Source organism: Tinamus guttatus, unplaced genomic scaffold (genome assembly GCF_059628265.1).
Source record: "Tinamus guttatus ecotype Peru unplaced genomic scaffold, ASM5962826v1 Tinamus_guttatus_pri_ptg000711l, whole genome shotgun sequence".
Taxonomy (NCBI): Eukaryota; Metazoa; Chordata; class Aves; order Tinamiformes; family Tinamidae; genus Tinamus; species Tinamus guttatus.
In genome coordinates this window covers 338,776-352,679 of record NW_028289245.1, presented here as the reverse complement: position 1 = coordinate 352,679, position 13,904 = coordinate 338,776, and the positions used below count along the sequence as shown (strand labels likewise).

Genomic DNA, 13,904 nt, shown 5'->3' with positions numbered 1-13,904 from the left:
TTATGTTTGTTTAACCTAATGGCAATATTTCTTAGATAGATGGGATTATTAACAGAGGAGTCTTACTGATATGCATGTGATTTCCACCTCACCTGGTCTCTTGCTTCATGCTCTCCTGCCTGTTCGTGTAACAAATTGCTTTGGCCAGTGCATTTCTGTTTGAGTTGCCTGCTTATTCACTTGTGAAGAGGATTTTGAAAGAAACTGACTGTAGCTGCACTGTTGGGCAAAAGCAGGAAAAAAGAAATCTGTGTTTTATTTTCTTGACTCCAGTTAACTGGGGAGTATAGAATGAAAATGATACAAAAATGCTTCACTGTTCTACCAGAGGTTGAGCATGCAGCTTTGATGCTCTCCCTTTGTGTGCATCATGATGCTGTTTGTCTCCTCCCCCTCCTCCTATATGCTTTTTCCCATATGATACTATTTCTTTCATAGCTTTGCAGAGGAGTGCAATTCAGACTACAGGCTTAGGGCATGTTAATACATCCTTTTGAGAGCAGAATGGACCAAGACTGCTTAGTCTATCATATGAATATATGGAAGAAAAAATGTTCTTATGTTGAATATTTTGAAGAATAAATGCAACTTTTTTTTTTCCTTGTGAAGAGCCAGCTTTTGTTGAATGTGCTTTTCCTGGAGATGTGTAATGCAGGTTGCAGTCTATATTAGTTACTGTGGTGCTCAGCGTTTTTGTGAACCAGTATCCTCCATCATCCCCAGCAGTACAACAGGAAGATGGTCCCTGGCGCAAAAAAGTACAGTTTATAGCAAATGGCAAGAGGTGCATTACTGATGTCAAGCACAAGAAACATCTAAGATGCTCTTAGTCTCCATGACTAGCAGTAATCAAAGCACATTAAGAATCACAGTTAGGTTCTTGTGGATGCTGTTGTAGAAAAGAAAATTGGGGGTTCAAATTAAACAGCCCCAAGTCTGTTTCACTGGTGGAGAGGCTGTCGTTCGCAGTATCCAGGATGTCTGATCTCAGGTGGGGTGAACTTCTCAATCCTGAAGGAGACGTGTTTAATAGAATGCTTATAGGACGTGAGGACAAGGAGTTTCACTAGTGTGTGACGAATTGAGGGGACAAATATCACAGGACAGAAAATGAGGCTCACAGGACCACTCGGGGTGTAAATGAGCAGGGTAAGATGGTCTATGCCAAGGTCAGAGAAAACGATGTTGTGGTAATCATGGTGTGATATTGAGAACCTGGATGAGTGCTAGTTCTGTGGGTGAACATGAGGCTGTGTCTTATGAGACTCGTACAGAAAGTATTTGTAAGATTTAAACCAAGACTGGTTATACAGAGCTAAAGGACAGGCTGAATCAAAAACAAACCGCCAATTTTCTGGGCTGCTTTAGCAAGTGTGAAATGGTAGCAGTGAAGATGGAGATCAAGGAAGGGGGTAAGAGGGAGGGTTTGGAATGAAAGCTTGTAAGCTCTGCTTTAGTAATGCTGAGCTTATAAGGAAACCTAGAAATCTCCTGGGAAATGTTAGGAAACTAGCACCTTCTTTATTTTGGACAGGGGAGACTATTTGGAAGTGAAGAGGTGGATCAGTGGTAATGCATACACAGAGATATTCTTTGGATAAGCTGCTGTTATTAAGAAGCCAAGATGTGTCAACAAATCTTAAGTATCGAAAAAACAAAACTCTAGCAAGCAAAAGATATGATATAGGATCACCTTGAGTAAAGGATTGAACTGAAGGAAAGATAAATATAACCTTAATATTAAATGCTGTATATCTTAACTGATGTTTACAGCTTTAGAGTAATTTAAGAAAGTGATTCCTGACTCTGCTGGATCTTTCAGGGTTGCAGTCAACAACCTATTTAGAAGCAATCCGGGGGCAAGTGTGTTTTGCACTTCTCATTATTATGCTTTCCTTTGCGTCTATTCTTGTTGTCAGTTGCTCTGTTTGTTGACAAAAAGCAGGGGATAGTTTCAGACAACTCTATTTGTTAAAATCTTTACGTCAAGATTAGCTATAAAGAATGAGGGGGGAAATAGAGTAGATTCTGAAAAAACAAGCGTTTACGTCAACACCTTAACTCTGTTTGAAGTGTGAGCCATTATTTATTAAATGTAATATTAAGGTCCATATTTCAATAACTGTGAACCCCTCAGTGTTTCCATCCCAGGCTTTAATATATGTGGTGATTTATTTATCTATGTTCACAGTAAATCTAATGAATGACTGTTGTATCACAGGAGGTGGAGAAAAGGCCCGTAAGCTTCACACATCAAGAGGAAAGCTGTTACCCAGAGAGAGAATTGACAGGCTTATTGATCCAGGGTAGGTACTTTCTTTTTTAGTAATACTTGATTTCTCTTAGCTTTCATAAACTTGTGTACTTCCATTTTCTTTATTAAAAAAACACTTGGTTTCTCTTTAACTTCCATTTAGCCTTACGTTTGAAATTTTATGTATGTGCTGTTTGAAATGCTCATTTCTCTCTCTCTCTCTCTCTCCTCTTGTAATATTTTGTTTTTAAAAATTGAACCTTGTATGTGAGATTCAGTAGCAGGCATATATGAGGTTGCGCCTTTTTTTAAATCCTCTCAAGATATTTCTTGTTTTTCAGGTCTCCATTCTTGGAGTTCTCCCAGTTTGCAGGTTACCAGTTGTATGGTAAGGAAGAGGTACCAGCAGGAGGCATTATCACAGGCATTGGACGAGTGTCTGGGTGAGAGATACCACTGAGTGCATTATTAAGGAAAAGGAAAAAGATGGAATTCCGTTTAGTTTTCAGCATTAAGCTATTTCAATATTTCACTTCGGAGATCAAAAAAAAAAAAGAAAAAAAGAAAAGTTGCTGTCTTAATCATTTAGTGTTTATCTAAGATGAAGTAATTGTTCTTTTTTGTTCTTTTTTTTTTTAATTAATGTGTCCCACATTTAAGCAGAGCATCCCTATTAACATACATAGAGGTTCTGTTGTCTGATGAAGAGAGATTGGTCCATCAGTAAAGTTATTTTCCAAAGATAGGCTGGTTTGCGAGACTAAGAACTAGGTTTACTTGCTGAAAGTTGCACCAAGACTAATGTCAAAATTAAATGTGGCATTATTTAGGGAATAAAGAGACAATGAAGCAGGACATCCTACTGCTGAGACTGTAATAATTTGCTTTTCAAGGAATGATGTGAGGAGGGTGTTTTCTTTCAGCATCTCAGAGACTTTAGGGGTCCTGGGATGTTTATTACAAATATTTTTTTCTTTCATAAATATGTTTTATTTTTAGGTTGGAGTGCTTGATTGTTGCTAATGATGCAACCGTCAAGGGAGGTACCTATTATCCCATCACTGTTAAGAAACATTTACGTGCTCAAGAAATTGCAATGCAAAATCACCTACCATGTCTGTATTTGGGTAAGTCCCATTACAGAAATAGCAAATGTCTTGCAAAGGGTGGCTCAGGATCTATAGATAAAAAAAACTGCTTCTTTAATGGATGCCCTTCAGACTGACGTATTCTCATGATTTTGGAGAACGGAGTGGAGAGGTAGCTGGAAGAGGGCACAGCCTGAGGTAGGGCACATATTCATGAAGCTTCTTTGAAGACTGAGGTTGAAAGGTCTCTGGTACCTCTGTACAATCAGAGGGTGAGAGTAAACATGCTATGTATCTCAAAGACAGTTAATGGTAATTAGTCTCTTTATTTAGTCTCTTTATTTTGTAACTTGAGATAGGATTGCAGTGGAAAAAATAAGTTAAAATTATGCATTTGAACTGTTCTTATTTCAAATGTGTTTTGCCATAGTGTCAATTTAGAAGTTTGTGTACTACTGCATCTCTAAATGCATCTGCGTTTATTTTCCATTAAAACATCTGGGGTGGATATTAGTTGCCTGTCTGGGGTTATTTGTTTTATTTTTTAGAGCAGAATGTCTTAGCATACCTAGATTCATGGCAAGACACTGTGATGGCAAATGTAGGAGATTTTTAAAAAATGCATATATTTTACTAAAAAACCTAAATCTCTGAATAATATATATGTATGTTAATGTATTTTCATTCAATTTAGTTGATTCTGGAGGAGCCAATTTACCTCGGCAAGCAGAAGTATTTCCAGATCGAGATCATTTTGGTCGTATTTTTTATAACCAAGCAGTCATGTCCTCGCAAGGAATTCCACAGGTAATTTGCTTTTATTTCAGTATGAAGTGTACTAATGAGGTTTTATACCTACTGCTTTTGTCTGGTTTCAAGCCTCATACCTGTGTTTTATATTTTTGGCAGCAAGAAGTTGTGTTGACCTAATAGTCCAGTCTGGGGATTGGTGGCACTGTAAACACAATGAATGTTCGCAAAATGTCCTTATAATTTTGAAGAAGCTGTCTTCCTTTCTGGCCTTAATATTAATACTATGACCTACCTGTTCCTATCTTGAAGTGAGAGAAAAGAGGAATAGACAGCATGATGCATAAAACTTCGTTATGAAGCATTAGGAAATGGCTTGGAACAGCTGATTATTCTTCATCAGTGCCGTAAAGGCGAAGACCCCTCTGATGATGGCTAGTAATGAGGTGCCCTTCTTGCTAAAGGAGTGTATATATGTATTTATATATCCATTGTATACACTGCTGTACTGTTTGATAAAACTACCTTGACAACGAGGTCATCTTACAATGTGTTAATGATGCGCAGAATTACTGTTAGTCACAGGTCCTGGATTTAGCAGTGCTTCTGTGCTGTGAATATTTTCAGGAGTCTGGGGACAGTTTTTTGAGGCAGCTGCTGTGTTGGCCACCAACAGGAGGTGCTCTGGTGGTTGAGCTCATGAAGGGTGCTGGACTGTTTGGAGGTTCCTCGCTGTTCTCTTTTCTTCTCCTTTCCCAGTAGTTTCTAACACTTACTTTGCTTTTTGTCTACTGCTGAGCAATGAGCTCGTGTTTTAATTGATACATTTTTTTTTTTTGCCCTTGCTGGTCTCACTAATATGCTCACTGTTCTGGTGCTGGGAATCCCCAGTCACTGGGAAGGAGTATGTGAGTTGAAGCCAGCCCGCGGACATTGCTGTCTTCAAAATTCCTTTGTTAGTTGTTCAGGCTTTACACCTGATGTTGGGCTGAGCCATGTATAGGTTTCTGTCATGCTGGTCTGGCTAATCTCAGGGTGGCACTTGAATTCATTTGATCAATTTGGGAAGAAACGTTTGCACCAACTGATCCACTCATAAGGTACCTCTACTTATCTAACACAAAGGTCATCCTCTGGTGCCCAGTGTGTAGAGATTAAGTCAGTTCTCTGCACAACAGATGTCATTAATGGGTTGCATCCTACCTGATTCCTCAGCTTCATGGGCATTGCACACTTCGTCCGTCTCCTCCAAGCCTTCTTTGATGGTTGTTGGTTGGTCACAAGTTGTAAGCTGGGTGCACATTTGTATGTGTTGGATAAAAGAAGGTGATGGAAGTATTAGGCCCAGAATAGCTTTTGGAACCTCGAGCAACGGTTTAGCTGATATATTTCATCCAATTAACCTTATGGAAATATTTCACCACTGTGTTCTTTTGGCATATTCCACTTATATCATGGATGTGAATTGGAAATCAGCTTTTATTTTATTTTTTTCTTCTTAACCATACCTGTAATTTAGAGGGACAACTTGGCAGGAACCATTTTCATTTGGATTCTCTGAGTAGTTATGTTTGATTGAATTCTCTGTCCTGGGGGAAAAAACAGAATGGAAAACAGCCTTGCAATGTGGAGAAGAAGCACTGGTCGAGGGGAGAGTCTTCCATCTGAGCCCTGCTTAGCAACTTTGCTTCAGTACGGTTTCTGAGGCAACTTTATTTGTGATACCTCTTCGGCACTTTTTGGTCTTTAGTTATTTTTCCTTTTGTGGAGACTCCTGAAATCCCCTGTCTCCAGACAAATCTAAAGCAGAAGACTCCCACCCCACACTCAATTAGTTCAGCTCATCTGTACAGAGCTTCCGCAGTTCTTTTCTTTTAAGCAACAATAGTGGAGCAATGGGGGTGACTAGCCAGGTATTGTGATGCAAAGTACTCTGTATTTGGAACAAAAATGTGCAGGGTGAATGATACTTTTGTCCTGTAAGCAGCTTATCTGCTTGGCTAATTCACAAGCTGCTCTTCCCCTGGTGTCAGTCTATCTTGTAGATTTGTGCTTATAAATAAGGTTGGTCCTAGCATTTTTGTGGAACAGCAAGCAAGTGTATTGTCAAAGAAGATAGTCACACGCCTGTTGGTGCTGAATGAACTTCAGGAGCACTTTGAACAAACTGTTTTTCACTAAGGACTTCAATCATCGTCTGGTGCAGAAATCATGATGTTTAAATGTGGTGTCAAAGATGAAAATGTAAATAAAATGACAGGACTGAAATAATTGAGTTTACACAGGATGCTTAGAAAGTCAGTCAAAAGAGTTTTGTTGGTATCTTTCTGAATATTTTGAAAAAACGCATATATTTGGACAGTTCTTCAAAAAGTTGAATTTATTTTGTTTTGATTGCCACCGGGTGTCACAGCAGAGTAGCATTGTAATTTTACACAGCCAAAGAGCAAGTTACGTTTAGGAAGGATTTGCCTTTTAACAACACATAGTTATAATTCTCTTTGGGTATGAACTGGCAAAAGTTTAACTTTCCTATCTTGACATATTTAATTTTTATAATGTTAATAATATGGTAATAATACAACTATTTATATAAAAAGGGGGAAAAGCTTCTATGAAAGTACTTATTTAAAGAAATGTTGCAGATGTCTGTTTATTTTGTTTGAGGAATATTTTGTTTTTTTTTTTCATTTCAGAATGTGCTATTAATATTTGTAAATCTGCTAATTGTTTTATCACCACACATTACGGTGGGTAGAATGATCTTCCCTCTCTGAGCAGATGTCTTGTCAGGAAATGGAGTTATGCTCTTCCTGACTTCCATTTAGGTTCATTCTTCGGACATGTGAATTTGGATGCTGTTGTTTTATACCTGCTGTTAGTCGTTGCAGCCTGTTTCATCAGCTCACCAGCCCTTTTCAATTCTGACCTTAAAGTTTTTGTCAGTTGCCTGTGCTTTAATTTCTTCATCTGCTTCTGCCTGTGACTAATTTATTATACTCCTACTACAGCTTTAAATTGCAGTGATGCCTGTATGACTGTGAATCAGAAAGCCATGATTAGCTTCCCATTAACCACTTTCCAAGCTCTCACACTCAGGTGTTGCATGGATACAATGGGTAGTTGAGTGCTCTATATAAAATACGGTGTCTGTGCATTCAGAGCTGTTGATTTTTATTACCCTTTTAGTTATCTATGCAGTATAGTTCACTCAGAATGAAGTTAGTAAGGAGCATGTTAGTATGAATATTGGAGGCCATGCTTTTTGACCTCTGCATTTGGTTATGTAATGTATATATTGGAAAGGGTAACATCTGAATTAAAGTTTAAATAGGAACACATTTTTTATCAGCATAAGTGGGCTATTAGAGGAGAAAAAGAAGCATCTCCAAAAATCCTGGAGAGAAAAAAAAAACTTTCTCCTCAACTTACCTTATTTTTAGAGGCTTTCATTGTGCTTTTACTTGCCCAGTGATATCTATTACATGCACAGAGATGTATTACAGATTAATATGTAAGAAGTGTGTAATTCTGAGTATAATTTTAGATGCTGCAAGTTGGTTGCTAAGAAAGCTATGTTTGATTTGATGATGGTAGTTTAATAAATGTCATCTGTTCCTGCTTCAGATACAGGTAATGTCATTTGGACTTTATTCTGTGCCTCTATTTAGTATTACTACATGCCACCTTCATTTAGCAGCAAATTTTAGCAGTTACAACTGAAGGCTACTTGATGTCACTTTAAAAAAAATCTCTGAATAATTTTTTCACAGAGTAGCATTATTTTGTGTTTTAGATTTTATTTTTAGTGGTAAAAGAAAGCAATAAACGACAATTATTTTCTGTTGTCTGCCTTTTCCATATGAATATTCTATCTCTGCTCCTCTACAAACTGCTGTGAAAGGATCCTTATTTTCTTGGAAGAGTTCTCCTGAAGGAGAAGTTAAGAGAGTATTTTGCCTCCATGACCATATCCTGCTGCTGTATTCATCCTGTCTGGGATCAAGCCAGTTTTGTATAAGTGCCACCCAAGTTAAAATGGTTACTGGTCAGATGTTTATCTTTCAATTAGACATGAGAATGAGGCAGGTGTTATTCTTGCTATAAAGAGCTGTGTGTTAAAGGTACTGCTAATTTGGTCGTTATTAATTGCTCCATTGAGAACTGAAGTTACATTGCCTCTCAATTTGAGGAATTGCCTCCAAAGACTCTTGACGCTGGTGAAATTGTGCTGGTTGACAACATCTAACAACTCTTCTTTGCAGAAATAGGTCGAGAAGTTCTCAAAGCATAAATACCTAGAGCAGCCTCTTACAGTTCACTGTAATATGAATTTCCTGGAAGAATGTAGATCTCTAAGTACTTCATGCATGTAGCTCATGTTGCGTCTTATACAAACTCTGAAAATCACAGGTTGAAGGATGGTCTGAAAATCACAAGTTGAAGACCTTTGAAAAATAGAGATTTATTTATTTATTTATTAAGGAAAAAGCACAAATAACATCTGTTTTGCCTGTAGTGCTCTTCCAGAAACGGTGTTAAAATCACTACAATATATAACAGTTGCTCAGTGTATTTGAATCTTTAAAAGGTTGGGCAACTTGTTAACTCGTATTACTGTGTTCCCTACAGATAGCAGTAGTAATGGGATCCTGCACGGCAGGAGGAGCATACGTACCTGCAATGGCAGATGAAAGTATTATTGTTGGCAAACAGGGAACAATATTCTTGGGAGGACCACCACTGGTAAGCTTGCCTCTTTTGTGAGCAATTTTGAAAATTCTGTGGGTTATTTTGCCTTTTAAAATATGTCTGAATGTTTACAGGCAAGGAAGATATGCTAATGGAGTGTGTTGTATTTTCCTTATGTTCTTAGGAAAATACTCATAAGGGAAATTGACCTTAAGGATTTCCATGAATTAAAGCCTGCTTTCTAGTGGAAGACATAGTGAAGTTTGTGACTGTGCAAATATACTGCAGTAGTTTAGCTCTGCCAAAAACGGGATCTGATTGGACTTAGAGAAACCAAACTATACTACTTTATGGTCCAGCATAGACTCAGTTTTATACCAAAACAATAATTTTACTGACCAAGCAAAGGTTACTCAAAGACCACTTAGAAATTGTACTTAACCTGAACTTTATCAGAGGAAAAAAAAAAAAAAAAGTTCCAACAATAAACATTATGTCAGTGCTACAATGACAGGAAAGAGATCAGTCCGTGGAACATTTCTAGTCTAGATGAAGCCTGATTAGATAAATTTTGAATAAATGATAAACTTTGAAAAGTTGTGTCATTGAACAAACTAGTCTAAGGCAGCACTTTGGTTCTCTTTTGGTAGAGTGTTTAGGAACAATTTGGCTGCTTTCTTTGCCAAAGCCAAGTACAAGCTAAATGTCTCAATGTATTTGCAGTACTTTAATAGGCATAAATGGAGAAATTATTCCGTAGCCACACTATTGGTGAGGGTATTGCTCTTAGTCCTTGTAGTGCCGGAGGAAGAGGAGTCTGCTGGAGAAGTTTACTTCTTTCCACCGCTTAAGGCACTGAGGAAATGTTGCAGGTCACTGTTCCACATCCTATAGGAAAACAGCTGCTGATTTTTTGACCAATTTTTAAGTTATGACTGTGTTAATTTCCTTGAAATCATGAAATTTTTATCCCATGATATCATTCTGTGTTTACTTGCATAACGTGGTTTTCATTTCTACATTCAAGTCAATTTTTGCAGTTGCCTATTTTCCTTTTCCTCAGGTTTGTTCTTCCCTGTTGTCTTGATGCTAAAAGTGGCTTTTTTATTAACTTTTTTCCCCAAAGATGTATACATGGATAAGTTTTAGTTCTTGTGCAGTTAAGAAAAAAATCATTCATTTTTTTTTTTAATGGCTGATAAATCGTAATTGCAGTTCCAGAACTTCTTAAGTAAATTCAAAATGTACTTGACATAAGGAAGACGTGGTGGTGGGCTACCCGTGAGCACAAGCTTACCTCGCCATTGAATAATGCATTTAGCTTGAGGTCTTTTGATGTTTCAGTGCAGGCCTTCCAAGCTGACAAACCGACCAAAGTAATCAGCAGAGAAGACTGATACCAACTGCTTTTTGATAAAACTTGGCCATTTGATGTTAATTCCTGTTAGAAGTTCTCTGGCACTGGCTGTTTTAAATGTCTTACCTAAGTCTCTGTTCCTCTTTGGATTATATTAGTCTTGTTCAGCTCATTGTTTGTAGGCAAACAAGTACAAATCTTACTTTAAAACTAAGTATTTTTCTGTAGATTTATCACTGTAATTTAGAAGAATATTAGAAAATTCTTTGTGAAAAGTGACATATATATGAATGAAAATATTAGTTAAGAATAGTCTCATTAGTTGATAACATTTGTATATCTTTCTATTGAGGCAGGAAGATAAGTAGGATGAAAGAAATAGACTTTTACATTTGAGTATTAATGGTTTTGTTATCTTGTTGTGAATACCTGCCATGGGTGCAGGAGTACCCACGCTGTCTCAACACAAAGCCTTTCTAGGTCCAGCACAGGTCAGTAGCTTAAATGCAGGGCATATGTCATGACAGTAACGACTCTGGGCCTTGTTCAACTTCAATTTGTTGCAGAAGCTGAGCTAGGAAATCTAAAAGACCAAAGTAAACTCATCTGTCCTGATGGTGATGGTGTTTTTACTGGTGAGACTGCTGGTGCAATGCAACTGAGAGAGCAGTTACAAATGGGACTGCTAATATCCACTGCTACCCAGCAAGCTGGTGCTTTCTAAGAGGATATAATCTGCTAACATTGCAAGTTGTGTCTGTGTATCACTTGATATGTAGAAGTTGTGCAGAGGACTCTTGCCAGGATAGGCAGCTGAAAAAAGGTAGCCTGATTTAAGTCTCAAGGAGAAGACTTGGCTAGGCAAGTCAGTGGCGGTAAGGATGTTGCAGTGTCAGAAATGAAAAAAGCTTTTCACCACTTTCAGGAGAAGATTCCTGAGTTTCAAAAGTATCCTCCAATTTCATTTGTTCCTTAGCAACCTGCAGAGGCAATCATTTTATCTTTGTGCGTATAGATCAAACTTTAATATCTCTCCACCTGTCAGCATTCTGTTTGGCAGAGATTCTCATATTCTCACTGAAAACATTTTTTTGCTTTTCTGTAAACATCAAAATTAGTTTGAACTCCCGTGGAAATGTCTCTTCCGTGTTGTAGCAGATACTGTAGCTGTCATTGTACACCCTATTCCCCAAAACCTTCTTGCCAAAGAAAATTGGTCTGGGACTGTTCGCCCGCCTAAAACAAAACATCCTAAGGAAATAAACAGAACAACTGATGCTAGAATGAATCAGTCTTGAGATGTGTGTCTACTAAAAAGTGTAATGCACATGCATCCCAAAGTCTAAAGTGCAAGTTTCCTCAGGGCTCCTTTCAGAAAGACTTTATGAGCAGATAAATTTCACCATTAGAAGTAGTAACAGGAGGATTGTTGCTGCCTAGTAGTAACATCGCAAGGACGTTCCTCTGACATCCTCACTCCTGGTAATGCTGCTGGGCAGCTCTGGATGCTCTGCTGGCCGGTAGGCCTCTCTCTTCTCTCTTTTATCATTCTGTCCTGTACTGTTGCTCTACAAATTTATGATGCCTGGGCAAGGTAGTGAGATGGACTAAAAACTGGCCGAGCTGTTGTTCTCGAGGGGTGTGATCAGCAGCATGCAGTGCAGCTGGGGGCCAGTCACAAGTGGTATCTCCCAGGGGCTGATGCTGGGCCATTGCTGTTCAGCATCTTCATTAATGACCTGGACGATGGGACAGAGTGGCCCCTCAGCAAGCTTAGGGACATTACAAATTTTGGAGGAGTGGCTGCTACACCAAATAGCTGTGCTGCAGTTCAGAGGGACCTCAGCAGGCTGGAGCAGTGGGCACACAGGCATCTCGTGAAGTTCAGCCAGGGAAAATGCAGACCCCTGCTTGCAGACCCCAGGCACCAGTGCAGGCCGGGGTGTCTAGTTGGGAAGCAGCTTTGCAGAAAAGACGTTGAAAAAGACAACTTGAGCACGAGCCAGCAGTGTGTCCTTGTGGTAATGGCCAGCTAGCTCCTGAGTTGCATTAGGAGCAGTGATACGAGCAGCCTGAGGGAGGTGACCTCTGGGAGGACCTGCTAGAGTGAGTTCAGTCCATCACCCACAAAGATCATTGAGAGACGGGAGCATCTGAAACATGAAGAAAGGCTAAGGCAATTGAAACTGTTTCTCCTGTGAAAGAGAAAGCCCAGGGGGGATCAGTATCTGTAAGTGTCTGGTGAGAGTAAAGATGACAGAGCTGAACTCTTCTCAGGGGTACCTCGTGACAGGACAAGAAGCAATGGCTCAAAAACGCTTCAAAAATGTTTACCATACAGTAAATGATACTGGTTTATTTTAAGAAGAAATTCCATCACTTAAATTATCTTCTCAGATTTAAGATTTGGCAGATTATGAGCATTATGTCATTAATGCACTCTATTTATAAAATGCTTCTTATTAAATTATTGTGGGTGTAATGCAAAACTTGGGAAGTTCAGACTGATACAGATTATTTCATGGCTAAAATAAGAAAGTTAAAATTTGCGAAAGAAGAACTTGCGAAGAGAAAGTAGAGCAGACTTCGAAGAATAAGTTTATCACAGAGTCACAAAACGGTTGAAGTTGGAAGGGACCTCCAGAAATCATCTAGTCTAACCCCCCTGCTCAAGCAGGGACATGCTTATATTGAGATAATATATTGAGATATTATTGATTATATTGAGATTTTTTTATTTGAAATAATGCAGTGGAGTATCAGGAATGAATTGTCTTTTTTAGAGAAAAAGGAATATATAGTTTATTACAGTCATCAATTAACTGATTAAACCCATTTTTTGTAAAGATGCATGTTTATAAATACAAAGGTATAGGTAATATAGACACATTACACATACACACAAACATAGCAGTAAATAGAGAATACTCCAGAATAAAAACTACCTATCAATAGTTTTCTGTTACTATTACTAAGCCTGTATAAGTATTAATGCAAGACAAGTGCCAATTCTAACCCTTGTCTGTCTGCCTGTGTTGTAGGTTAAAGCAGCAACGGGTGAGGAGGTATCAGCAGAGGATCTTGGAGGGGCTGATCTTCACTGCAGGTTCATAATATTTTTCCATCAGACCAAAATTTTTCCACTACTTAGATTTTAGTTAGACTTAAAAGAAAGATTTTTTTTGTATCAGAATTTGGTAATGGTGAATCATTTTGTCATTAGTGTGGTGTTAGTTTCCTATCCGAATTAGGATCTTATTTTTCATTCATTTTTAAAAAATACTTAAGTGTCTACATATTGTTGTGTATTAGCATGTGCAAAACCGAGCACATTTCTATGCTGTTTAATGCTGATTGCTATTGGAATAATATATTTTTAGAAACATTTTTGAAGGTTGTATTTTTGTTACTGTCAAGCAATTTTTCTTAACTACAAGCAAAACTGAAGAGTCTATGATTTTCTGAGAGAATATTTCATATCAAATAAAGACCTCTACATGCTTTTTGGTTTAACAATTAAAGTAATATTAAACAAAGTTACATATTACTGTAGAAAGCATGTATCTTTTTTTTTCTTTAATTTGCTGAAGTGACTAAAGAACTATTTTTCAGGGCAGCTCATCATATTGTGGTAGCCCTGTTTTTCTTTATAACTTTAAAATAAATTTAATTTCTGTTTGAACAATGCTTGGCATCATTTATATTGTCATTTTGATTTTTGACTTGCTAGAGTTCCTGTTTTGTCTTATTTCTGCTAACCCGA

The 13,904-nt window shown here is 38.0% G+C and overlaps 1 protein-coding gene across 1 annotated transcript in view; it reads left to right on the top strand.

Moving 5' to 3' along the window:
* MCCC2 (methylcrotonyl-CoA carboxylase subunit 2) overlaps window positions 1-13,904 on the top strand; it is a 29,813-nt gene that overhangs the window by 3,638 nt on the left and 12,271 nt on the right. Inside the window, exons 3-8 of the mRNA XM_088536970.1 lie at window positions 2,222-2,306; window positions 2,596-2,697; window positions 3,254-3,381; window positions 4,037-4,149; window positions 8,725-8,838; window positions 13,183-13,247. Coding sequence (XP_088393096.1) covers window positions 2,222-2,306; window positions 2,596-2,697; window positions 3,254-3,381; window positions 4,037-4,149; window positions 8,725-8,838; window positions 13,183-13,247 — 607 coding nt within the window. The remainder of the gene's footprint in view (window positions 1-2,221; window positions 2,307-2,595; window positions 2,698-3,253; window positions 3,382-4,036; window positions 4,150-8,724; window positions 8,839-13,182; window positions 13,248-13,904) is intronic.